Source organism: Arvicanthis niloticus, chromosome 5, assembly GCF_011762505.2.
Source record: "Arvicanthis niloticus isolate mArvNil1 chromosome 5, mArvNil1.pat.X, whole genome shotgun sequence".
In the NCBI taxonomy this organism is placed as follows: Eukaryota; Metazoa; Chordata; class Mammalia; order Rodentia; family Muridae; genus Arvicanthis; species Arvicanthis niloticus.
Genome location: NC_047662.1, coordinates 8155920 through 8183233, shown reverse-complemented (window position 1 = coordinate 8183233; position 27314 = coordinate 8155920). Strand labels below are relative to the sequence as shown.

At 51.5% G+C, this 27314-nt stretch overlaps 1 protein-coding gene across 3 annotated transcripts; it reads right to left on the bottom strand.

Annotated features, from left to right (window-relative positions):
• Window positions 1-493: 493 nt before the first annotated feature.
• Window positions 494-27189, bottom strand: Draxin (dorsal inhibitory axon guidance protein). Of its 3 annotated transcripts, none has more exons than XM_034501772.2 (8): window positions 27085-27189; window positions 15405-15503; window positions 13284-13725; window positions 10406-10599; window positions 8375-8486; window positions 7962-8051; window positions 6255-6344; window positions 494-630 (listed from the first exon to the last, which is right to left on the bottom strand). In XM_034501772.2, exons 3-8 carry the CDS (start codon window positions 13714-13716, stop codon window positions 518-520), a joined length of 1032 nt encoding a protein of 343 aa, XP_034357663.1. In that variant the 5' UTR covers window positions 13717-13725; window positions 15405-15503; window positions 27085-27189; the 3' UTR covers window positions 494-517. The 3 variants fall into 3 exon arrangements, with proteins under 3 accessions (XP_034357663.1, XP_076789874.1, XP_076789873.1); XM_076933759.1 differs by lacking the exon at window positions 27085-27189 and adding an exon at window positions 16529-16680; XM_076933758.1 differs by lacking the exons at window positions 15405-15503; window positions 27085-27189 and adding an exon at window positions 16529-16688.
• Window positions 27190-27314: the final 125 nt, after the last annotated feature.

Here is a 27314-nt window from a genome sequence, read left to right as displayed (position 1 = left end):
CTGCATGAGGGATCACGCACCTCAAGTGCACATCAGTGGTCCCTTACCACGGTCTCTGTGGGAATTCAGTAAAATACACGTGGTGCTTGGCGTCTGCCTGGGACACAGCATTCCAGATCCACCCCTGTCAGGTGTCCCCTCTGTTTCCAATCCTTTCCAGTGAACCCTGCTGCAATGCTGGTGTCGAGCAGAAGAGGGTGCGCTCCACACAGCCACCGCGTCGAACAGGATCAGTAAGCTGGATGGGATCCCCCGGGGTCCCGCCCTGGTCCTGCCCCTGGTTGCGGGCTGCGGGCTGCGGGCGGGCTGCGGGCTGCGGGCTGCGGGCAGGCGCAGGCGCACTGCTTTCAGCCAAGCAGCCCTCCAGCTTGGCGGTGAGTGTACTGGGCCTGACCTGCAGCCTCAGCTATTGGTTCCCCACTCAGCCCCCAAGCTGAGCTAGTTACTAACACGGTCCTGTTTGTCCTAAACCTTCCTGGCTCAGACCCCGGGCCGGTGGGGAGGCGTCACTAGGGCGCTAGATGTTGATGAAAGATCCCTGGTCCTCGTTGGCTGTCTCAGGTTCCACGCAGCGCCCCTTCCTCCGAGTGACCCTGCGGTTCCGGTGGAATTTGGCATAGCAACGCAGCCCTGAGTGGAAAGAGGCAAGGGAGTCAGAACTGAGGGTGACTGTCCCCTCCCTTTTCTTCCCCTCCAGCCTTCCCGGGCTTCTCATCCTACAGCCCCTACACACACCGAGTCTGAAAAGATTTAAGAAACTGGGCTGGTCCCACAGGTCTGTACAGTATCCCAACACTAAGGAGGCTGAGGCAGTCTAGTCTGAGACTCGCCAGGGCTACACAGCAGACTCAAAGCAAACCAAAACCAAAACATAAATGTTGACTGTGGGGCTTGTGGATATTAAGCGCACACTCATCACTGAACTACACACAACCTCATAAATTTAGAAAAAAAAAGTTGAGCATGATGGCCCATTCTTTAATCCCAGCATTTGGGAGGCAGAGGCAGGCAGATCTCTGATCCTGAGGCTAGCCTTGTGTACAGGCTAGCCAAAACTACACAGTGAGACCCTGTCTCAAAAACAAAACAAAACAAAACAAAACAACCCAAAATACTAAATGAACAAATGAAAGACCAAAGCTGCAGGCCAGTTGTAGAGTACTTCCTGGAAAGCAATAGGTCCAGGAGTCAAGAAAGAAAACCCAGGCTGGAGAGATGGTTCACTGGTTAAGAGCACTGGATGCCCTTCAAGAGGTCATGAGTTCAATTCCTAGCAACCACATGGTGGCTCACAACCATCTGTAATGGGATATAATGCCCTCTTCTGGTGTGTCTGAAGACAGCTACAGTGTACTCACATACATAAAATAAATAAATAAATCTTAAAAAAAAAAAAAAAAGGAAACCCCTCACGATCTGCGCCCTAGTGGGTAAACTGATTGCCCTACAAACATTAGGACCCGTGTTCAGAACCCCTGTAAAGCCAACAGGAACTGCAAAGTTTCCACTGCAAGATGGGAATGCTGGCCAAGACGGCACACACAGCCAGGAGGTGGTGGTGCACACCTCAGTCCGAGCACTCTGGAGCCTGGTCTACAGAGTGAGTTCCAGGACAGCTAGGGATGCACAGAGAAACCTTGTCTCAGGAAAGAGGAAAGGAAAGAGGAAAGGAAAAAGGAAAAAGGGAAAAGGAGAAAAGGAAAGGGAAAAGGCACGCACAGTAGCAAACGAGACACCCTGTCTCCAGCAAGGTAGAAGGCAGGGGACCCTGCCATCTAGGATTGTCCTCTGACTTAACACATGGGCCTGGCACATGCACACCTACACTCATATACAAACACACACATAATCACACATATGTCACATACAAATACCTCAAACATACATCACTCAATCACACAAGCACTCCATACTCACAAACACATGAAGACTCTCCCAAACACCCTAATTAACTTGTGTGGCCCTGCTGACCCCAGTGGGTAGGTGTCCTACCCTGGCTCTGCTTATCAGGGCTTCACTCTGAGATGTGAATACATATTTTTTTTTCATCTAAGATCATAGTACGTCCCATCCTCCTGATAACAAGAAAAATGTCTCTGTGGCCCAAGAACCCCTGGATTTCAGGGTGGGAGTGACCGTAGGGTGAGAGGATACCTCTGCTTTAAGAGCCATTTATGTCATCAGCTGGAGGGCGAAGGGGCTGCTGGGAAGTTTGTGATCAGAAGCCTAGCGTTTGTTATGGTTCTAAGACAAGGTCTCATGTAACCCAGGCTGGCTTCCCACTTTCTACGTAGCTGGGGATAGCCTTGACCTCTTGATCCTCTTGTCCCCATTTCTAAAGCACAGGGGCCACAGGTGTGCACCACCAAGCTTAGTTTTCTGTGGCGCTGGGTGAGTGACCCAAGGCTACTTTGTGCAACTAAGCAAGCACTCTGCTAGCTAAGCCAGATCCTTAGCCACAAAGCCCAGTACTTGGCCAAAGTGACACTAGAGAGCCAGTTGCAGGAGCAGGAATGTTAGGTGGCTACAGAAGCCCTTAGGAGCATCCATACTCTGCTGACCTGGCCTACTCTGGTCCCCCTCAGGTCCTCCCTGTGTGGCATCCGGGTGAACCCCCTTACTTTCTGACCATGTTTCATGTTTAAACAGCTGTCCAGGCTTCCGTTCTCCCCTTTGTCCCTGGAACCTGAGTCTCCAGGAAGAAGCAGGGATTTGGGTGGAACCAATCAATCAGTACAAGGGGACACAATCAGGCTCTGGCTGCAGACACCTTGAGGATCCCTAGAAAGTAGTGTGAGCGGCTTACCATCTGAGGCCCACAGGAGGAGGCTTTCCCCCTCAGAGCCTCCCACAGCCCCCTCACCAGGCCAACACCAAGGACTCAATGGCTCGGCTTTACACTGTGTCCTGTCTGCTCCTCTGTGAACTAGCCCATGTTCTGAACACAACAGCAGCTTACATCTCCTCACTCTGGTCTGCCTCTACCCTCTCTAACCTTCCAGCCTGTCCCCTGTCCTCAGCTGTCTCCAGTCCTGCAACCAGAGATAACTTTTTTTTTTGGGGGGGGGGACACAGGTTCCCCAGCATCCCAGGCTGGCCAACTGAGGATGGAGTTGAGATCCCAATTGCCCTCTATCTCCCAAGTGCTTAGATTGTACCTACATCCAGTCTTCACTGGCAATAGAACCCAGGCCCTATGCTGGGCAGGCTAAACTGGGTCACAGCCACAGAGCTATCTTTTAAATACAGCGGCTAGACCATGTGACCTCTCTGCATAAGTGTGGGCATCACTTCCGATCACTAATCAAACAAAATCTAAACAAGAACAACACAGTGTGGTTCTTCTGGAAACGTCTCTCATCCTTCCCCAGGGGTCACTATATGCCACGACAGGCCAGGCTGTTCCTGCCCAAGGTCCCTCCCTTTACCTTCTGCCTCTAACGAGCCCTCCCTCCGGCCATTTTCAACCTCCATCACTCACTCTTTCGGATCATCCTAAGGACTCTACATAACACCCTGTGAGACGACCTACCAACCTTCCAGGAAGAAGCAGCCTTTACAGAACTTACGACTTTCCAAGGACCTTTTCTTTCTCTTTTTCTTCTTGGGGGTGGGTGTAGCCTGGTTGGAATGGATACAGGGTCCTCTATAGCCCGGGCTGCCCTGGATGAAACTCCATAGGTGCCTGCGGATGACCTCAAAGCCACGAGTCTCCTATCTCTACCTCTGGATGCTGAGATCACAGGCCCGTGCCACCGTGCCTGGCTCCAGGGACAGCTTATCTATGGATTTTTTTTTCTTGTTATCTCATTTCACTGGACTGGATCTCAGCAATGGAGAAGGCACAGGCTCTTCAGTTGCTGTGAACTAGACTTGGAGCATGGCTCAGGTTCACACAGCAGCTGGGAAAGGAGTTTGCCCTCAGAACCTGGAATGCAGGGTGAATTCCGTTGGCCTGTGCATCTTGGCACCTTGGTTTTGAAAAGGTGCTTATCTCTCAGAGCTGTGTGCTGAAATAAATACTGTGTAAATAAATAAAGATCATATTGTAACAAGAGAAGCCTGTGGCAGAGACAGCCCCATCCAGGATGGCCACGCTGGCCTTTAATGAATCTCAGTGACGGGAACCAGGTGCTCATGATGCAATGGCTAATTTAGAGTAGGCCTGAAGATTCTCTGAAGATACAATTAGAATTATTTAATTATCCACCTTTTTCCTTCATCCATCTCTATTTAAAAATTTTCTTTAAGATTTGTCTTGAAGTCAGCCAGTGATGGCACACACCTTTAATTCCAGCACTCAGGAAGCAGAGAGAGAAGGGTCTCTGTGAGTTCAAGACTAGCCTGCTCTACAAAGCAACTCCCAGACCAGCCTGGGCTATTACACCATGAGACCCTGTCTCAAACAAACAAACAAAGAAGATTTATTTTGAGTCTGATTGTTTTGTCTGTTCCTATGTACGTGTACCAATATGCATGCTTGGTGTCTGAAGGTCAGAGGGGACATTAGATCCCCTGGCACTGGAGTGTTGGATGGTAGTGAGCTGCCATATAACCCTGGGGAACTGAACCTAGGTAACAGCAGCAAGTGCTCTTAACCACTGAGCCACCTCTCCAGCCCATCCCTGGCTCTGCCTTTCATATGGGTAGGGGATGGGACTCAAGGCCTTAAAAGAGCCCTATCCCTGAGCTATACCTTCAGCTACTTATGCATTTATTTAGAGACTAGACCTTACTATGTAGACGAGGCTGGCCCTGAACTCACAGAGATCCACCTGCCTCTGCCTCCTGAGAGATTTTATCTCCAAAAAAATATTTTTTTTTTTTCCTGAAGCAGAGTTATGGTGAGTTGCAGAGCAGGCAGGCCTCAAAGTCATGATCCTCCTGCCTCAGCCTCTCAAACAGCTGGAATTACAGGTCAATGGCATCATTGTGCATTCTCTCTCTCTCTCTCTCTCTCTCTCTATCTCTCTCTCTCTCGGTGTGCGAGCTCGTGTGTCTCCTCTCCTCTCCCCCTCCCCTCCCCCCTCCCCTCCCCTCCCCCCCTCCCCTCCCCTCCCCTCCCCTCTCCTCTCCTCTCCTCCTCTCCCTTCCCCTTATCCCCGTTCTTCCTTTTTTAGTTCATTTTCATTTAATTTTGTTTATTGATGTGCATGTGTGATGGGAGGGGCGGTGCACACATACTGCAGTGTGCAGGTGAAGGTCAAAAGCCACCTGTCGTTGGCTCTCTCCTTCCAGCTCTATACAGGTTCCAGGCATTGAATACAGGGCATCGGGACGGCAGGGCACACCCCTTTCCATGCCAGACCAATTGCCAGTCCTGGTTTGTTTTTTCCAAGCCAGTTGTCACTGTGCACCCTAACCTGGACTCAAACTTAGGATGTCCCTGTCTCAGCCTCTCAAGTGCTGAGATTCCAAGTGTTGTACCAACATAGCCAAGTTTTTTTCTCTTCTTTTTCATTTATTTCCCTCTGCCTTTTCCCTCTTCTCCTCTCCTTCCCTCTCTCCTCCCCAATCCTTTCTTTCTTCCTGTGATAAAAAAAAAAGAAGGAAGAGAAGAAGGGAGGAGAAAGAGAGAGCCAGCAATGGTGCCGTAGACTTGTAATCCAGCTGCTTGAGAAGCTGAGGCAGGAGGATTGTGACTTTGAGAACTGCCTAAGCAGCTCAGCACAACTCTGCCTCAGAACATTTCCGGGAAAGGAAGAACTCAGTATAGATGAGGCACCAACCGGCACACGTGAGCACTGGGCACACACTTCCTCTTGAGGCTGGTGCTCAGGGCAATCAGTAGTTCAGTGAAGCCCTCCCAGTGGCTGCCCAGAAACCCACCCAGCTCCCGGCTCCCCACTATCGCACCTGGAAAGCCTCCTATCTAGAATTCTACCGAGAAGCGCCAGCCTTCTCAGGCTGGATCTTATTTAAAGAAATACGTTCTTGTCTCCTCCCTTCTCCCCTACCTGATCACGAGTGATCACGCCAGCTTGGATTTCAAGAGGTGAGAAATACAAATCTGGGAACCAGTGCCAGGGATGGAAGCGCACGGAGCTGACAGATTGGAAGGCCCCAGCAAAGCTGTTCCTACCAGAGCCTTCAGCTCCCAGGGGCTTCTCCAACCCACTCCCTCTTCCCTGGCCCCTCCATCCACATCCACCCTCTGCCAGGAAACCCCGCGCCCCACTCAGTGCAGAGCTGGCTGGACAACAAAGGCTTCATGGTTCTGGGAGCAGAGCTGATGGGGGAGGGTCCAGACTGACCTTCCATGCACATGCAGTCATCGAAACATTTGTTGTTGAGGCCGCGGTTGTGGGGTGTGCAGAGATGTTCCCGGGGGTCACAGCAAGTTCCTGGCAACATAGCAAGCACATGCGGTCAGCCAAGCTGAGCGGCTCCTCCCCGCCCGCCGCCCTACAGAGTCCCACTGGACAGGAGATCCATCATATGCGTGGCAGGCCATGCCCTAGTAGGCCATCTGGTGTGCAAGGCTCGGGCCGGAACTGCTGCTGGATGTCATGGATGGCGATCCCAGAGGCAGGTGGCAGAGACTTGAGCCTCCCCAGATGGGCCACTTGATTGATCATGGGAGGATCAAAGGTGGCGTGAGGTTCACATCCCAAGGATGGGGTTGTAATAGCTAGGGGTGCCAGAGGTAGAGCCTGCTGAGAGCTTCGAGGGGCCTCAGGGATCATGGACCAACAACATCCTCTTGCACAGATGGGGAAACTGAAGCCTCAGGGGTGGGGGTGGGGTTCAGGGCAAATCTAGGCAGGGCTGAGACATCTCTTTGCCCATTACAAAGCTAGCTTCCAAGTTCCGTCCTGTTGGCCCTGATTCCCGCCTTTTTTTTTTTTTTTTCACACTGAGGGTGCAGACAGTCTGTCTGCACTGTGTGTCTTCTGCAATGCCGAATGGCTACGATTTTGCAGACTATCCTGTGGACGTGGTACCATGGAGATGGCCCCTTGGGTCTGCCCAGCCCCCGTCTCCCAAAGCATTTATTTGGTGGCAAGAAGGGACATCAGTCACTGGTCTTCTGCTGTGTGAAGTTTCAGGGGCCACCTTGGCTCATGTCCCAACCACCCCTTCCTTCCTCAGCAGCTCCAGACAACAGCCAGCCAGCATGACAGAAACCAGGGCCACCACTCTGCCCAGCACAGGAAGGCTTTTCTCTACAGCCCTCGCTGAGCTAGCGTGACACCAGGTCCTTGGAGGATTCTCTGTCAACTTGTTTCTTCTCTTACCTTTAATAAATATAACCACCAATGCCCTCGATAAGCACCCAAGACAGGGTCTGGCCTGGAACCCGTATGTACTCCAAGGTGACCTTGAACTCTTGATCTTCCTGCCTTGACCCCGAAAGTGCTGTGATGACAGGTGTTACCCCTCCACAGCTTCTAATTAAGCCTCAGTGTGCTCTGAGGAGGTGACTCTAATCAAACAGTGGGGCCCCTTGCTCCGATAGGTCGAGCTGTTGAGCAGGCAACAGAGTCATTGAAACTATCCCCAGAAAGCCAGTTGGTGCCATGATGAGGGGACTGAATTAACCCCGGTGGGTGTTCAGAGGACAAGGTCAGGAGCAGAGCATCTGACTCCGGGCAGCATGGGATAGGGGTACGAAGCTCAGGAACCAAGTTGGCCCGGGCTGTGTGATCTGTCTTGGAAAGGGCCCTTAACCTCTCTGGAGCTTAATTGCTTTGCTTTGTCTGAAAACTAAGTCAGTCAGTCAGTCAGTCCCTCCCACCCCAATGTCATTCATTCCATGAGTCAGGGTATGGTAGTGACTCTCAGGAAACTGGTGGCTGCTGATAAGGACTCTCCGAAACCTGGTGGGTATTGTAGCTTCTAAGTATTGCAGATAAAGGATCCTGACTCTCAGGCCTGCTCCCAAGCCCCATCTCAATGACCTTGCTGGTATTTCCTCCCAGCCTGGTGCCTCAAGGGTGGGTGATGGGGTACCAAAGTACCTGGCAAGCAATCCTGGTGATGGTCACATGGTTCCCCCTCAGCTGGCGATGTCTCGTTACCATCACTGGTAAAGTGACTCCAGTGTTTCTCTGGGGACAAGAACATTTGTGGTCAGATTAGGCACAAGACTTGGGTGTCATGATACCAGACGGCCACCTCATGGTGTGGCTTGGACAAGACCCTCTGCCTCCGTTTGCTTCACTCTCTTCTCTAAAGAGACATTGGACCCGAGTAGTGGACAGTGAGCGAAGGGTACTGTTTGTCACAGCGAGTGTCAGGTCCAGCTTAGATCGATGAATTCCAGCCCACTTTTGGACACCTGTAGTTCATTCTGGACTCAGCAAATGTCTTCCACCAATAGATGCTGAAGAGAGGGGTCTAAGCATGGGATTGGGTGGCAAAGTGGTCATACCTTTCTTCTTTGCAGAAGGCCAGACCTCTGGCTTTAAGTCTTCATAATCCGTCCAGTCAAACAAGGCCATGTCCAGTGTGGGCATCACCTCCCCATCAGACCTGGGCTGTGTCTGCAGAAGATGAGACAGAAGAGGGGACCTGGAGTCTTCCAAGTAAAGGGAGTGGGGACCTGGGGTCTCAGGGCTGGAGAACAGAGGACAAGGCCACCTTGTTCTCTGCTTAGGTTCTGCAGTCCGTGCTGAAGATGTCAAGATAATGGCTAGAGAGGCTGTTCTGGCTGCTCGGCACTTCTAAACACACCAGGGAGGGAGCCAGAAGCGGTCCACTGCTCACTTCTCTGTCCCTTCCTCTGAAGGTCCTGTAGAGACCGTGCACAGGCCTCAATTCCATTCACAGCTCGAACCAAAATTCTGGAGATTACCAGAGCCTCCACCTCCTGAATGCTGGGATAACTTTCACGTAGCCCCATGTCTGTTTTATATAGTGCTAGGAATCGAACCTGGGACTTCATGCATGCTAAAGAAGCATTTTACCAACAGAGTTACATATTGTACTCTATGTCATCAGTATATACTATATTTTACATATATATATACATATGATTTTACATATATATGCATATATATGCATATACATATATATATGTATATATATATGGTTCGTTTCAATGGTGTTACTTCATTTTGAAAACAAAATGTTTTAGTTTGTTTTGAGACAGGGTCCCACTTCGTAGCTCAGGTTGGCCTAGAGCTCTTGGTGTAGCCCAAGATGGCCTCAATCCTGTACCTGATGCTACTGCCTCTGTCCTCTGTCTCCCAAGTGTTGGGATTGTAGATGTGAGATGCCACATCTGGCGTTGAATGATTTTGTTTTGAAAACAAAACAAAAATATAACAAAATTTTCTAAGTCACGGGCAAGAACGACCTGGTGAATGCCTGTCCCCTTCTATAGTCACCAGCTATCAGATTTGTGTGAGTCCCAACCCCACCGCCCTGTTCCCTCTGTCTCCCCTGTTTGCTTTCCATTTACTTTTCCAGAGTTGGGGAGTACACAAGTCAACCCCCTGACTGACTACACCATACTAGATCTGCTTTTTTTTTTTTTTTAAGATTTATTTATTTTATGTATGTGAGTACACTGTCACTGTCTTCAGACACATCAGAAGAGGGCATCGGATCCCATTACAGATGGTTGTGAGTCACCATGTGGTTGCTGGGAATTGAACTCAGGACCTCTGGAAGAGCAGTCAGTGCTCTTAACCTCTGATCCATCTCTCCAAGCCCTAGATCTGTGCTTCCAATCACTGTGGCTACTTTCTGAACTCTTCCAGACTTTAAAGGACCTCCACAACAGTCCCACCTCTACGTGCACAGACAGCAGCATGCTGAGTTGAAATTGGCCTCCTGGTTGTCCCCAGCCTGAGCCCCAACCATGTTCTCTAGGTGCTAGCAGCCCCTCTACAGACAGACTACCCTGGTAGAGTCAAAACTTAATGGTTTCCACTACCACCCCGCTGTGCCTCAGTCTACCTAAGTAGAACAGGAGGTGAATCAACTAACACTCAAGCAGCTGGGCACACCTGTGAAGAATTTTTCTTGATTGGATGGATGAGCAAGAACACCCACCTTAAGTGTGGGCCACGCCTTCTTGTGGCAGCCTCCATGAAAAAACATGGAAGAAGGAAGCTTTTGCTTTTTGCCTGCTTGTTCTCACTCTTGCTGGCAGATACATCTATCCTGCAGCTGAAGCATTCCTTTGCTGGTATTGAATGAAACCTGCTTCTTCAGAATTCCTACACTGCCCGAAGACACCCCCCCCCCCCGAGATAGCCAGCCCTGGAGTCTTGCCTTTCCATCGGGAGACAGCTGCTTTTGGACTAGCTGAACCACACAGCCTGTAAGCCACTCCAATAAATCCTCTTAGCTATATGCATTCACACTATCAGTTCTGTTCATCTAGGGAACCCCGACAGGCAGTTTGTGTGAAGCCAAAGGTACGTTCAGATTCAAGGCCATGTGGGACCCCTACCTGGGGCCGCAGAGAGGTGACAGGCAGGATCCCGGACTCTTCTGTAGTAGGCGTGGCACCGTCTGCGGTGGTTAGGAAGAACATGGTAGGGGCCAGGCTAGTGGAAGACTCCTCCATGGTACCCTCCAGCATCCGGTCTTCAGAGGGTTCCATCTTCTTCATTAGAGAGCTGGGGCCACGGATAGCAGCTCGGCCTGAGACAAGGCAAGCACAGGCTGACCCACCTGCTGCTCACTGCCTACCTACAGGGCATCCTGTCTTCTGCTGTAAGCCAAGGGCTGCTGGGTGTCACGAACCTTTGACCTATCCGACATCCTTGCTGTCTACCCTGCTAGAGACCTGGAAACAGGGCAGTCACTGGGGAGGGGACAGTGTATGAACAGAGGATTCACCCCTAGAAGCTGCATTCTAGCTCTGGATCCAGGGTGCCTGAGGGTATCCAGGGACATAAAACCCTAGAAGGCTTCCTGGAGGAGGTGAGGTTTATGGAGGTTGAGGGACACTACTTAGGGAGAAGTCTTTGAGACATCTGGCAGGAGAGCCACTGCTTACACACACATGCACGCACGCGCGCACGCACGCATTCTTGAGAATGCACCTGGTATGCTGCGTTCCCAATGAACCACTTCACGCTAATGACTTCAGGAACTCTTGAGAAGTAGCTGCTGCTCACATACAGGGGAGGAACCTGAGCCAGAGAGGTTAGGCAATTTCACCAAGGACACACAGAGCGTAGATTTGAACCTCAATCCTGAGTGCAAGGCTGATGCTTTTAACTCCTGGGGCCATCGTGAAAGACACTTGGGTGTGGGATACTGAGAGTGGCAGGGTCAGCACAGGGTCATGAACAGTGGGACCAGGACAGAGGTGCGTGGGGGTTGGGGGCGGGGGTGGAGATCATTGACACTCATCCTTACAAGACACAGCTGTAAGAAATGTAAGAACCCCACCTTGCAGAAATGAACCCCCAGTCAGTCTGAGGCTTCCCAAGTGCTGATAAACTGGCCTGGCCTGTGGACTTCATCTGCCCTCTGCCACCATGTCACTCTCCTGCAGGACATCCCTGCTGCTTCCCTGAAGCCAAGGAGCTTCGTGGAAACTAGGGGCCCCATGCCGGCCCTCAGGGCATCAGCATCTTCCAAACTGGCACAGGGGACCCCGAGAATGGGAGGGTGTGTGTTGAAGCCATGTAGGGGTCTCAGTTGACCTGGCAGGGAGGCCGGTGACCCCCACCCCTGTTGCTATCTGCAGGAGAAGCAGGCTGTGGCCGCTCCAGTTTCTTCCCGCACAAACCCCACCAGCCCATCTGTGGCTGTGGCTCTGCCCCCTCGAGGCAGTCCCATGAAAAAACTTGGTAGCCAGGTGGCCCATGCAGGCTCAGGGCCAGGTGAGGCTGGGGAGGGGCCAGCTGGATGGAGATGCTCACGTTTGCTGGAGACTGCTCATGTTTACTGGGCCCAGCAAGGCTCAGCCTGGGTGACTGCAGCAGCACGGGGGATGGAGGCAGAGAACATAGAACGTGTTAAGGAAGCTGAACACAGGCAGACATGGGAGGGTGACTTCTCTCTCGAGACACTCAAGTTTATGTCTTGGATGTTGCTCGAGGACCTGGGGCTTGGTATTGGGGCTGCAGAGATGATGCAGCAGTTAAGAGATGCCCTGCGCGTTCTCTCTCTCTCTCTCTCTCTCTCTCTCTCTCTCTCTCTCTCGCAGAGGACCTGAGTTCAATTCCCAGCACCCATGTCAGCTCCAGGGGATCTAATGACTCTGGTCCTCTGATGGCACCTGTACTCAAACACGCGCGCGCGCACACACACACACACACACACGCACGCACACACAAACACACATAATTAAAAATAAATCTTTAAAAACTTGATTCTCCAGTCAGCAGCTCTCCTTGGAAACAATAGGGCCTCTGGGAGAAGGGGCCTAGTGGAGGCAGCTTGAGTCATTTGGGTGCCTTTGAAGGGGATATGGGGACCCAGGTGTTCCTGCGCTGTCTCTCCCTTCCTCCCTCTCTCATCCCTCCTCTCTGTCTGTGTGTCTTTCTCCTCCTTCTCTGGGACACCAGGCACCATGAGCCGAGCAGTTCCATGCTTCTGTGATGCTTTGTCTCACACCCAAGCAACCGTAGGCTGGGACGTTCTGAATTCTCTCCATCCCGAACGAACCTCTCTCTCTCCTGCTTTGTGCCGAATTTGCCGGTGACCGTGACAGACAGCTGACCGCCACACGGTGTCACTGGTGTTCAGGGTTGGAGGATGCTGACTAGGGAGCAGTGGGTTTAGTAGCAACTTCTCTGATGAAGGCGGACCCTAAGCTTCCTGGGCATCAGGTCCCTCCTACACTAAGGTTGGGTGGCATCCTCACAGCAGGACACACGGAGGCTTAGGAGGTGACTCGCCCAAGGCACAGACTAGCTAGTGTTGGAGTCAGACTCCGATCTCAGCAGATCTGGCCTCAGAGCCCGAGCTCTCTGCCCCCTTCTGTTCCAGAGCTCACTAAGGGATGTGCTTGGAGGACTCCCAGTCGTTCTGTCTGTGTGCAGGGAGGCTGTGAGTAGGGTGGATTTAGGTCAGATGCAAGGTAGGTCTTCCCGACTTAGGAGGAGGGTGATTACTTGCCTAGAGGGGCAGAATTTCTTTGTGAGTTCCCTCTGTCTCTCCCCTCAGCCTCTCCCCGTTCTTCTCCCTGCCGGACCACTCTGACTTTAGTAAGACGCCTCTGGGAATCCCCTTCTGCCCTGGGTGAAGGAGACTTCTCAGTGGTCTCTTCGGGGCCTTAAAACACTGACTTTATGACCACTTCCTCCTCTTAGCACTGGATTAGAGCCTTCCCCCAGCGCGGTTCCCCTTCCCCCCAGGTCTCCAGCTACCTCGGTGCAGTCGCAGACGGTCCCTGCGCCTCTTGTGTTCTCTGCCACGTTTCTTCACCCTCTCCCAACCGGGAGACCGGGTCTCCTTCTCGGGGTTCGGCAATGACAGCCCCAGAAGCAGCTCCTTGTTCTTCAGAAGGCCAGCAGGGGGCTGTCCAAGTGTCATCTGGGAAGCCTGTCTGGTGTCGGTGACCACAGCTCCCTCCTGGGCCCGGCTAGGCCTGCCTGGGCCCTTGTCCCTCTTTCCCAGGCCCCTACGGCCATGATGGCTTGCCTGAGGCACCCTCAGTGCAGAGCCGGGAAGGTGGGAGTGGGTTTCCGGCAGGTTCCGGGCAGAGGATCCAGATGCAAGGGTGCCTGCCGTGTGGAGCTCTGGAAAAAGCAGGAGGATCAGGAACAGCATGGGGACCCTGAGGACGGTGCACGCTGCCATTGGCTCTCCCTAAAAGAAAACCAGCATCATGAGTGCTGTACACAGCTTCCCCCACCCCCGACATCCCTTCCCAAGGCTCCATATCTGCACTCCATTATCCAAACTGTTTTTCCCTCATGGGTGGAGGAGACTCTGCTCCCTGGACACATTTCTGATTTTTAACTTTTAAAATGTTTTTGGATTGTTGTTTTTAATTGAGGTTTTATGTTGTTTTTGAGACGGTCTCATGTAGCTCCGTATGACAGGAAGAGAACTGACCCTCCTGCCTCCATCCCTCAGGCGTCAGAATTGTAGACATGAACCACCACGCCCAGCGTCTTCCCTTTTGGGGGAAGATTAAAATATTTATTAGTTTACATTTATTTATTTGTTGTGTATGGTGTGTGTGTGTGTGTGTGTGTGTGTGTGTGCATGTGGGAGTCAGAGGAGAATGTGAGGGGCTCAGTTCTCTCCATGGGTCAAGGACCCCAGCTTCAAAGCAAATTCCTTTACCTACTTTCTCCATTTTAAAATTGTGTCACATAAGTGCAATACCTGGGGAGGCCAGAAGAGGGCACCAGATCCCCTGGAGCTGGGTTATGAATTGTCTGATACAGGTGCTGGGAGCCAAATTCAGGTCTTTTGCAAGAGCACAACAAGCACTCTTAACCTAACAGAACCATCTCTCCAGCTTTTGTTCCCTCTTTGAGACAAGGTCTTGCTGTGTGGACCTTGCTGGCCTGGAACTTGTTATGTAGACCAGGCTAGCCTCAAATTCACAGAGACTCACCTTCCTCTGCCTCCTGAGTACTGGGATTGAAGGGATATGCCACCCCATCTGGCTTGCTTTCTTTCCCCCTTTAAACTAAACAATAATAATAATAATAATGATAATAATAATAATAATAATAATAAATATCATCATTTTTATCTTGAGACAGGATCATGTTATGTATCTCGGGCTGGCCTTGAACTCATGTTGCTCCATCTGCCTCAGCCTCCTGCATGTTGGGATGATAGGTGTGAATCACCATGTGCTGCTGGGGTCGTTGCCACATGTCAAAACGGAGTGATGCAAATGGTTTCTGATGGGAGGAGGCCAAGACAGCAGGTGAACACACCAGGATGCAGACTTTGGTTCTCCGACAAAGGATAGTCCTTGAGGGTCTAGGAAGATGGCTCAGCGGTTACGGCACTTGTTGCTTTGTTCCCAGCACCCACATGGCAGCTCACAACCATCTATAACTCCAATTCTGGAATACTAACGCCCTCTTCTGGCCTCCATGGGTACTGCATGCACATGGTGCACAGACAGGCATGCAGGCAAAACACCCATACACATAAAATAAAATAAAATAAAATAAAATAAAATAAAATAAAAAATTTAAATCACCTGAGGCTGAGGATCATCCTTCACTTCCAGACTAGTCTAGAAGACCTTTTTCTGCCTCTGCCCTTGGCCAAGCCCTCTGAGACATAGCTGAGTCCCTCAGAGCCCAGAACATACCCCTTGCCTCTGAGGTTTGACCCGTGTCTCTCATCACAGGTTGGCCTGGAACTCAACGTGTACTGGTTTTTCAGTTCCCATGAGCTTTGAGATCCCCAGTTTGGGTACTGTCCCATGGAGCTGAGGGCTTTGCAAATGGCTGTGCAGAAATGACTGTGACCATCCCCCTCTGCCACATACACATGAAGTAGAGCAAGCCAACCTGATCTTGTAGGTGTCTCAGCCAAAGCAGAGCCTCTTGGAGATTCAGTGTCCAAGGAGGAGGCTGACCCCAGTGGTCCGGAGGACTGTTTCAGAGGGCCTGGACATAGCGGGTTGATGGGAGATATCTGTCAGTCAGTCCCTGAGGATTCCCCTGCCTCACCGCCTCAGCCAGGCTCATACCAGGTCAGCTGGCTGATTGAATTTTTATGGCTCAGGATTCCATTAGGGTCCCCAAGGTGCTGATGCCACCATTTCTTTGTGATTTGTGGCTTTATAATTGCCCAGGGCAAGAAAAAGTTGTCAGGTCTGGAAGATTCCCTGGTTCCCAGCATCCCTCTCTCTAGCTGGCTCAGCTTCTGAAGCCCTCAGGCCTACCCTAGTCAGTCTCTTCATCAACAAGCACAAAGCAGGGACTGCCATGCCCAGCCTTGGAGTCACCACTAGGCTGACCCACTGAGGCTAAGAAAGAACCACATTCCTCTTCATCCTGGGGCTCTGGGCTCTTCTGGGGTTGGGGGGGGGGGAAGGCAGAGAAAGGAGAGAGAGAGAGAGAGAGAGAGAGAGAGAGAGAGAGAGAGAGAGAGAGCTTGCTCTTTGAGAGAGAAATTAAACAACAGGGCCTATGAGATGGTTCAACAGGTAAAGGAGCTTTCTGCCAAGCCTGAAGACCTGAGTTCAAATCCTGTGATTCACATGTTGGAAAGAACTGATTTCTGCAAGTTGTTCTTTGACCTGTATTTGAACACTGTGCCCCCACCCACCCCATGTGTCTGTCTGTCTGTCTGTCTGCCTGTCTGTCTCTGTCTCTGTCTCTCACGCAGGCACACACACACACACACACACACACACACACACACTAAAAAATGCAACATTTTTTTTTAAAGGCATAGGACTGGAGAGATAGCTCAGCAGTTAGCAGCATTTGTTGCTCTTACAGAGGACCCAGGTTCAGCTCCCAGCACACACATGGCTGCTGCTCATAAGAACAGTTTCAGGGAATACAGTGTCTTTTTCTGACTTCCATGGGCAACTGCTTATACACGGTGTAGAAATGTGCATGCAAACGCATAAATAAAATTTAAAAAATTAAAAAATAAATCTTTAAAAACACCCCAAACCTACCCATATACGAAGAGCTCCAGACAAGCCACGCCCCTTCTCCCACTGGCAGACATCGATCATTATCGCGTTCTGTGTGGTGGCGGGCTCATCCGTTGCGTGTGGGAACCCCAATTCCGCGCCGGTTTCCTGTTCCCTCCCTCCCTTTTCTCCAGATTAATCACACACGCAGCCATGCTGGGCAGAAGGCAGGATTTCAATGCACCAATGCCAACGCACCCACACGGCCCCGCCCTCTTCTCCAACCTTAACAGCATCCTGCCCGGTCTCTGTGGGCAGCTGCCAGGCCCTCCCACCACGACTTTCAACTGCTAAAAACTGCCCATGGCGCTCTTATCTTCCCATTTAACCTGTCTCTTTCCTTTAACATTCAAACACTTTGTATAACACGGGTCCAGCATCCCCTTGGCACCTGTTTTCTCCCCTTCGGAGCCTGTGGGGACATTTCAGACACACTCTATTCCCTGGAACAATGTGTCCCCTCCAGGTCACCTTTTTTTGACAAACCCATCCATTCCAAATGCTCCTTCCTTTATAGGGCTTCAATCAGCCCCACCTCAATGATGCTGGGTGTGATGTTCCCCTCCAGGGTGATGTTCCCCCTCCATTCTAGTGCTCCCCCTCCATGGTAATGCTCCCCTACCCATGTTGATGTTCCCCCTCCATTCTAGTGCTCCCTCTAGTGCTCCCCCTCCATGCTAATGCTCCCCCCCCCCATGATGATGGTTCTCCTCCGTGCTGGTGGCTCCTTATGGCTTTGAGATCTCATGTGCCATATTGGTTTGGGATTATCCACTCTTAGGGAAGCGCCTGACTTCCCTGGCACAGTGAGAGGAGAGAGGGTGTGCCCAAGCCACCCTCCGCCCTGCAGTGCATCTAGGATTCTGTATGTGTAAGTACAGGTGACCAGGTTTGTGGATGGATGTAAATCTCTGGTGCGTGTGTATGCACACACGTGCATGTGAGTGCACAGGAGCTGGCAGACTTCAGAGAGCCCCCTCTCCAAACTCCAGGGATTTGTAAGAAGATCTTGGCAGAGCTCAGCAATCAGGATGCCAGCCTGGCAGACAGCCACTTGGGAAACATGGGCCACCACAGAAACCGTGCCAAGGATCCCCAGTGAAGATGGGCTCTGATCCATTCCTGTCACTCTGAAAGCCAGTTGGAGGGTTGTGTCACAAAGTGCCAAGCATTTGCGCACAAAGCAAGGCAGGTGCTCCCCTCCTCTGGCCCTGTGGGCTCTGCCTGTAGCTTGTTCCCAAAGTCTGAGATGGGCTCAGAACTTCTCCTTCCCACACTGAGGATGGTCCCCAAGGATGGCCCAGTCTCCTCCAGTGAGGCCCCGGGAGCGAATCATCAAGACCAAACCAGATGTGAGTGTAGTCCATTCTGTGGTGTTTAATCTCAACTTGGTGACCTCTCCACATTTAAAAAATGAGGATACTAGTCAGGCAAGGTGGCTCATAGCTGCCATCCCAGCATTTGGGAAACTGAGGCAGGAAGATTACCATTCATGTGAGGTCAACCTAGGCTAGATAGTGAATTCTGCGCAGCCTGAGCTAGAGTGAGAGACTCTGTCTCAAAACAATAACAACAAAAATGAGAGTAAGAAGAGACTGAGGCTCTCTGACAATGAACACGGTTTCCAGCCGGGGCTGTCTGGCACCCTGTGCACAGGGGACATGGTGCTTATCCCCAGAGCTGTGTTCAGTGCCAGGGATTATCTGTCTGATGTCATCCTTGCCTGTATTTGCTGTGACCAGTATCTCTACTGGTGAGGACAGTGGCTGAGGAGTAAGAGCCAGAAGTTGGCAAGAAAAAAAAAAAAGAACCTGAGGAAGGAGGGGAGGAGGAAGGGGGGAAAGAGAGGGCTTGAATTCAGGCTCTGTCTGGCCTGGCACAGTGGGGAGAGAGTTCTCTAGTAGCCCTGTCTCCATCCAGGAGGCAGCAGGAGGCAGTGTCATATGCAAATGAGGCATCCATCCAGCTGAAACAAGCTTTAATTCCCGAGACCTCTCCCACTAACAGCCCTGCATGGGATGGGGCACACAACACTGATGAGGGAGGGGGCTCCCGCAATACCAGCCTGGCGGACAACTGTGGAGTCTGACCACCTGGCCTCCCACAGCAGCTGCCGGGCCTGCATTCCTGCCTTGCTGACTGGCTCTGCCCACTGGTTGCTCAGCAGGCTGGGGTGGATGCTGGCTGAAGCATCTTGTGGGAAGGCTGCACTGCTGGGCCTAAGGACTGGGTAGCTTGATCCAAGTTCACTCAGAGACCTCAATATAACACCAGGTCCCTAACCCCAGCCTCCTCCTCCTCTTCCTCCTCCTCCTCCTCCTCCCCTTCTTCCTCCTCCTCCTCCTCCTCTTCCTCCTCCTCCTCCTCCCCTTCTTCCTCCTCCTCCTCCTCTCCTTCCTCCTCCTCCTCCCCCTTCCTTCCCTTCCTTCTCCCCTTCCTCTTCCTCATCTTCCTCCTCCTCTTCCTCCTCTTCCTCCTCCTCCTTCGATAAAGCTGAGCCACAGTATTTGATGGAAATACTTTGACAGCTCAGAAGCATTTGAGTCTAATTAGGTGGTGTTTTTGTTTGCTGGTTAGTCTGTTTATTGGACAGGGATTGGGGGAGGTGGTGGTAATAGAGATAGGGTCTCATTATGTAGGCCTGGTTTCCCTGAAACTCCTAGGCCACACTGGCCTCCAACTCAGAGATTTCCCTGCCTCTACCTCACTAGTGCTGGAATTAAATGGGTGTGTCACCACACCCAAACAACTGGGTTTTTAAAGTCTATTGCAGGAATACAGTACTGGGGATATGGCTCAGTGGTTGACGTCTGGCCTACCTACCTCACACGGAGAAGGCCCTCGGTTACAGCCCCCAGCACTACAAAATGTATACATTTAATTTAAAATTTTAATCTATTTTAAAAACAAATAAAAGATGATAAATGTTCTCAAATATGATCTCTACTAAGTGTGTGTGTGTGTGTGTGTGTGTGTGTGTGTGTGAGAGAGAGAGAGAGAGAGAGAGAGAGAGAGAGAGAGAGAGAGAGAGAGAGAGAGTCCAAGACAAGGTTTCTTTGTGGCTGTCCTGGAACTCTCTCCATAGACCAGGCTGGTCTAGAACTCATGGATGCACCTGCCTTTTGTCTCTCCAATGCTGTGATTAAAGGCATGTACTACCACAGCCAGCTGAAACGGGGCTTCATGTTTAACGTAGCTCATGTTGGTGTCTAAGTCGACAAGTAGCCAAGGATAATCTTGAACTTTTGATCCTCCTGTCTCCACCCCCCAAAGAAAGTTCTGAGACTGTTGGGGAACACCACCACACCTGGTTATCTGTGATTCTGGGGATAGGCCCAGAGCTTCATGTATTGCAAACATTGTACCTACTAAGTCCTGTCCCCAGGACATTTACCCAGTTTAAACACAAGGGAAGCTCACCATGACCTGGTTTTTTTGTTGTTGTTGTTGTTGTTTTTGTTTTCCCCTTCTGGTTCTCTGAGGAATGCTATGGCAGTACCCACAGAGAACTCTGCCACAAACTCCAGGACACTCTGGCATGGAGGACAACGTGAAAACCAGCCTGAATTCATGTCTGGTGTACTGGTTAATTTTATGTCAACTTGACACAGGGTAAAGTCACCTGAGAGGAGGGAACCCCAGTTCAGAAAAATGCCTCCATCAAACATTGTAGGCAAGCCTGCAGGACATTTTCTTAACTATGGATTGATAGGGGGAGGGGGACAGCCAATTGCGAGTGGTGTCATCCCTGGGCTGCTAGTCCTGAGTTCTCATAAAAAAGCAGGGTGAAACAAGCCAGTAAATAGCATCCTCCATGGCCTCTGCATCAGCTCCTGCCTCTGGGTTCCTGCCCTGCTGGATTCCTGGCTTCCTTCAGTGATGTGGACATGTAACCCTTTCTTCCCCAAGCTGCTATGGTCGTGGTGTTTCACTACAGCAACCAAAACCATACCTGGGACACCTGCTATCTACTGTCTGACTTTATAACTGTCCAAACAGGCAGTGGGTACCCCTCCCCATCACCAATTCACCAGAAGGAGAGATTCCATAATTGCACAGATGTCCCTCAGTGAGGCTGAAGCTTGCATGCAGGGCTTTAAGTTGTGTGTGCCTAAGTCAGGGTGAATCTTTTTGGGAATGAGTTACTGGTGTGTGTAGGTACTATACTACTCATAAAATACCACTTTTGTTTGAACATTACTGGGATCACGGGTTAGATTTTAAAGATTTGCGTTGCTCCAAAGATTTTGGGGCTAGGAACGGTGGTGTCTTTATAATGTCAGCACCCAGGAAGCAGAGGCAGAAGGATCTGTCAGTGAGTTGGAGGGCAGCCTGATTTACATAGTGAGTTCCAGGCTAGACCTAGAGGGAGCTAGAATTCTAGGTTATAGAGTGAGACTCTGTCTTAACAAAAACAAACAAACAAAAAACGGAGGGGAGAGAACCAATCCCATAAGAGTTTCTTTTGAACTATACAGGCACACCATGGCCTGTGCCCCTATCCCTACTGGGTCTGGGGTTTGCTCAGTGGTCGAATGCTTGATTAACGTGTGCCATTAGTGCCTGGCCTTCATCCCCAAGACATCAGTACAAAAAGAACTTTGGAGAATAGGTATCATGGTTCCCAGAGTCCTATCTACAAGGGAGCCTGGGAATTCATGATCTATAGTGAAGCGTGTCGTGCATCTGTCTGTCCTGACTGCCAGCTCCCTAGAGGGGGAGGTAACAGATTCACTCCCCTGGGAGCTTGGGGGTCGGGAGAGACAGCAGGTACTGGGGACACCCCTGCATGTGTTCAAGGGATAACTTGTGAAGGTTACAAGTGGAGACCCAGAACTCTACTTCTGACAGCCTATGCCTGCTCTTACCTCTCTCCAGGTCTTCAAGGAGCCCCACTTTGCTCTCCCCAGTGACTGATGATCTTTGGCACAAGTGAGACATTTATGACTTGGCTATGGAATGGCACCTGGAGACCAGTATGGGGCCTTGTTAGGGCTGCTGCTCTTGTCAGGGGGTGTTTAGAATGGAGTTCAGGTTATCAGAGGAAAATAGCTGGATGTGGAGAGTCCTGATGCTGGCAGTTCCCCTGGGATACATCTCAAATGCCCCTCCCCCATGGAAACAAAAGTCATCCTGGGCTTGGAAGAAATCTGAGGCAATTGCATCCTGTTAAAAGTGGCTAGGAAGAACCTCTGGACCCCTCAGAGACCAAACAGAGTCTCTTAGGAGACCTAGCTCTGGAAATGACCATCTGTTTTTCTTTTAGAGACTGGGTCTCATGTAGCCCAGGCTAGGCTCAAACTCATGTTGCTAAGGATGACTCTGAGTTTCTGGTTCTCCTGCCTCCACCTCCTGAGTGCTGGGATTAGAGGTGTAATTACCTGGTTTGTGTGGTACTGGGATTCAAACCCATTGCTTCATCATGATAGACAAGTATTTCACCAGTTGAGCTACACCCAGCCCCGGAAGCGCCCATCAGAACCCATCCCAGATGCTGTCTCCTCTGGGACTACCAGGGTCAGCAGTCCTGGATCCATGAGATAATTTTTCTGACTTACTGGACCTGGGTCAGGGGTTCTAGCCCATAGTCCATGGCAGGCCAACTTCTCCTTTGGGGATCCTGGGACCAAAAACTGAATTCTCTCCTTAGAATTGACAGTCACAGACAAGATGGACCTCTGTGCAGTTACTCCTCCTGGCGCCCAGTCCTGCTATGTTTCTTGTTCAACTACCTGCTCCTCAGCCTGCCCTGTTTCTGCTGAAGGATTCTCTACTCAAACACATGAGCTCTCTGACAGCCATACTGTTTCCAGATCCATCTTTGTCAGGCAGATGATGTTGCTTGGTTTTTGTTTGTTTGCTTGTTTTGAGACAAAGTATTACTATGTAGCTCTAACCAGTCTGGAACTTGCTACATAGACTGGGCTATCCTTGAACTCAGAGATTTGCTGACCTCTGCCTTCCCAGGGCTGGAATTAAAGGCGGGTGCTACCATGCCCAGTCAGAAAACGTTTCTTGCCGGGCGTGGTGGCGCGTGCCTTTAATCCCAGCACTTGGGAGGCAGAGACAGGCAGATTTCTGAGTTTGAGGCCAGCCTGGTCTACAGAGTGAGTTCCAGGACAGCCAGGACTACACAGAGAAACCCTGTCTCGGAAAAAAAAAAAAAAAAAGAAAAGAAAACGTTTCTTGTGGGAACCGTTTCTGATGGGGCATCTCTTTGTACTTTAACAAAGACACCAAGGATGAGTTAACTCGGGGTTGAATTGCCTGACCCTGCTTCCCCCTTCCATCTCCTTTCACAGGAGAGGGAGTACCCCCAGAATGGCATCTCTAAGTTCCTGCTTGCAACTAAACAGCAAGCTTGAGGACAGTCAGCCTAGGATAGGAATCTTGCCTCCAACAAAGAAAAAAAATAAGTTAAACACACCATACACTTGCACATCCCAAACCAAAACGAGCTCTGGGCAAGCTTCACTGAGCACAGTGAAAGAAGTCTGGGCAAATCTGTTAACTACTCTAAACCTCTATTTTTCCTCTTGTAACACGCTGGGAATTGTAAGACTCAAAGGAGGCAGGGTTTACAGAAACAGTAATATTGTTGCTTCCACTGAGGGGAGGGGAAACACAGGGAGCCAGTCAGGGTAGTCTGGGTATGGGAGGTTCCTAAGTTCGTGCAAGCCTTCTGCTCTCCTAGGGTGATCAGTGGGGGAATCCGGATGGTTCTGACAGTTCCAGGTTAGCCTAAAGGGGCCATTGTCTTGGTAAATGAATTTTGGCTTCCTTGTAGGTGGTTCTGCCTGTGTTTATTGTGTTCATAACTAGCCCTGAGTTACCCCCACACACACACCCTGCACATATAACACACACACACCCTGCTCTCACAACACCCTACACATACAACACACACCCTACACACACACATCCTGTACATACCACCCCTGTTCATAAACACACCATGCACACATAACACACAACACCCTACACACACCACACACACACCCTGCACACACAACACACAACACCTTGCACACATAACACATACACCCCACACACCTAATACACAACACTTTGAACACATAGCACACACACACACATACCCTGTACACATAACACACATACATCTTGCTTACACACACACCTCTGTGTGTGTGTGTGTGTGTGTGTGTGTGTGTGTGTGTGTGTAAGCGGAGGTTGTTTTGTTTTGTTTCGTTTTGTTTTTGCTTAGTTGGTTTTTGGTTTTTCAAGACAGGGTTTCTATGTGTAGCTTTGGCCATCCTGGAACTTTCTGTGTAGACCAGGCTAGGAATAATGTTATATCTGCTAGGAATAATGTTATACACCACCACCGCCCAATGTTTATTAGTGTTCTGCTTACATGTATGTTTGTGCACCACATGTATGCCTGGTGCCCACTGAAGTCAGAGGAGGGCATCAAATCCTCTGGAACTGGCGCTGACAAATGTAAGTGGCCATGTGGGTGCTGAGAATCAAACATGGGTCCTCCACAAGAACACAAGAACAAGTACTCCTAACCGCTGAGCCATCCGATAGCCCCCTGACGCTACCATTCTTAAGCAGTTCCAATACAGCTGCTGTGATTATTAGGAATCAGCACCCAGCACAGAGATAGCATCTAAAACACCCTCCTCACCCACTCCATCCTCATCAAGATCCTCCTACCCTCACCCTAGCAAGGGAGGGTACCAGATGGCGAATGCCAGGCCAAGATATGACAAGGGTTGTCAAAGGTGGACCCAGGAAACTTGTCCCCTAGCAGCAAGTACTTGGCTACCCTCCGGTGACCTTGCAGGAAAGTAGATCTGTCCCTAGGCCACAGCTATAGAGGAAGGTCTGGGATGGGACCAGCAAAGGAGGAAGCCAGACAAGACAAATGGGCTAGAACAAGGATACTAACGTGAACGGTTGCCAGGGACCATCCATGCCCATGGCTACTACTGGAGGAAGCCAATAGTTCTTTTCAAAGGTCAAGGAGGTCTGGGTGTATAACCCCTCCTATCTCTGTTATGTTGCTCCAGCTGGCATAGTAGCTAGTGGCCAGCTGGATGCAAAGGCAGGGTGCATGGTGAATCTCTCTCCTGTGATTATCAGGCACGAAAGGAGGACAGGCTTATTTTCCAGAGCCCAGCCCAGCTCCAGAAACGCAGGGACTTCCCGGCCACTTGCTCTGTCTCCAAACAAAGTTCTTGCCCTGGAGTCAGCTCTGCCTCCAGTCTGGCCAGCACAACCCCAGCAGAACACAGGGAGAAGCTACGGCCTGCAGTCTCCCATTAATCCCTATCCTCTTGACCAGGGACGGGTGAATGTGTGCATCACACTTAGCGGGTGCCAGGCTCTGGGACCACACTGAAAGGAGACCCAGCTCCCATGTAGGGAAACGAGACTCACACCAAGCCTGGGATCATGAGAGACACAGAGGCCGAGAAGAGCGGGAAGGGGCCACTTGATCTTAGCCTGAATAGATAGGCAGGCTCAGTCGGAACGCAGGGCTGACAGACAACATAGATGAAGGGATGGCCCGTAGCTAAAGCTCAAAGTCAGGGGACAGAGACACTTATGCTTTCCACTGCTACTGAATCCTAAGAAGAGACAGTGGGGGGTGTAGTAAAAGGCAGAGGAGGAGACTGGGCCAGCAGAGCTTTCTGTGGTTAATTTAGTGGCTACACTCAGAGCCAAGAAGACAGAAGAGGAGTCTTCATCTTCATTTAGCGAGGCAAGAAGGGTCTGAGTAAGCGTCCCAGGATTATAGAAACTGCTGAGCTGGCTTCCTGCATAAGGCTGCGACCAGAGGATGCAGGAACAGAGATGGTGGGGAGACCAGAATGGTTAAAGCTGCATTTGTGTGCCAGGCAGGAGCAGGGGCCTGAATGGGGCAGGGGAGGGGAAGGCTTCCATTTTCATTGTTGCCTCATGGCAAGAAAACACAGGCTGCAGCTCAAACAAAAACAACAGCCTCTCCCCCCCCACCCCCCCCCCACCCCGCCCCTGGCCTACTGAGCAAAGGCTGCATCTCCAGAAGCTGCCCTCGTTGTCCTGTGTGCCACATCACTGTTGGACTCCTGGGCCAGCCTCATACCACGGATGATGGATGGGGGAGGGATGAGGGATTAAAAAGCAGGTTTAGGGCTTGGCAAGTCAATCTGCCAGAAGAAGGGAAATGGCTCAGAGCTAGCACCATGGACCAAGTAGGCTTGGGGACCAGACAGAGGTCCACAGCTGGGGACAAGTGCCTCAGACACCTCCAATGCACTTCCGGTAGTGGTAGCACCTATAGAGTCACAACACCTTGCTCGCAGGGGAAGAGGTCACTGTCAGCGTGGCTGGTTGTGTGCACAGGCAGGGGATGTGTGTGAATGTGATGATGTAACAGGGAAGTGCAGAGAATAGGGTTCTGGACAGTGGCAAAGTCTCTAGGCCTGGACTTTGTGACAGGCTGTGGGCCTCCACCCCCGCCCCACCCAGGGACTACAGAGTCCCTCTCCTGTCACCGCCAGCACCGCGCAGGTAACTAGGAGGGTTCTCTCATTCCTACAGGTAGATCCTATTGTCCCTGTTTTATGACGAAGACAATAAGGATCATACCTACACTCCTTTGTGTAGGACTGCTTACTTCCAGAACCCCAAGCCCAGAGTGACAGCAACAAACCAGTTGAGAACATCTTGTCTGTTACCAGACTGAGGTGATGGACTAGAGGGACAACCAGCAGCAGCAAGGGTCACTGCCTGAAAGAGTGTAGGCCAAGAGACTGCCCAGCTGAGATGTTCAAACAAAACTTGTTAGGGAAACCCCAGCACACACACACACACACACACACACACACACACACACACACACACACGCTCTGGCTCCAGAAGGCAACTGAGCCCGTGGGTCTGATGGAGAAAGCCTCGTGGTGGGAAAGGACCAAGCCATCCCAGAGAAGGGAGCCAGGTACCCTTGAGGCAGTAAAGCAAACATTAGTCTAGCCCAGGGTGGGAAAGTGTGGGGCCAGGCTATGCTAGCTTAGCGTCTGTCTGAACACACCCAGCCTAGGCGGGGAGGGAGGGGGCGTCTTCGAAAGGGACAGAGGCGCCCTGGTCAGCTTTGCCCCCACTCAGGGAGCCTCTGGAGACTTCGTCCAACGGTGACGAACCAGTCCCCGAACTGAGATATCCCCCAGAGTCAGAGACAAAAAGATACCGAGTCCCAAAGGTAGAAGGCTAGTGTGGAGGACCGGGTACACCGAGAGGGTAGCAAGGGCGCACGCGAGGCAGAGTGCCACAAAGCTCGAAAAAGTGAGTGTCCAATCCGGTGCCAGGGAGCAGATCAGACAGAGGGACACAGAGCCGGGAGCCAAGGGGACACAAGGTGCGAAGTGGAGACAAGAGTTAGACGGACAGACAGACAGACGCGCCGGTCGGAGGGCAAAGAGGAAAGCAGAGCATCCTCCCTTCGAGCAGGTTGCGGACCGCGGTCAGGACGCTCCACCAGGTGAGCGATGGGCGGGGCCGGGGGCGGGCCGAGCCGAGCCGAGCCTTACCTGTCGGGCGGACGGGGAGGGGACCGAGGGCGCAGGGCCGAGCGCCTGCGGGAGCCGAGCGCAGCCGAGGGCGGAGGGAGAGGTGCACGGGTGGCGGGAGGCTGCTCGATCTGTGAAGGAGGGAGTGAGCGAGGGGCGGGGACGACGCGCGGGGAGGGGACGTAGGAGGGGCCGCCGGGCTCGGCGACCTCCCGCCGAGGGCCAGCCCCTGGCCGGGCCGAGCCCGGTGC

What these genes read in the sequence shown, in the direction of transcription:
- Draxin (XM_076933758.1), bottom strand. Translation starts at nt 16,588, where the DNA reads ATGATCGATGTCTGCCAGTGGGAGAAGGGGCGTGGCTTGTCTGGAGCT. An exon ending in CCGTCTGCGACTGCACCGAG is followed by an intron (nt 10,600 to 13,283) that starts GTAGCTGGAGAC and finishes GCCTTGTCTCAG; the next exon opens with GCCGAGCTGCTATCCGTGGC. An exon ending in TGACTGCATGTGCATGGAAG is followed by an intron (nt 631 to 6,254) that starts GTCAGTCTGGAC and finishes CTTTCCACTCAG; the next exon opens with GGCTGCGTTGCTATGCCAAA.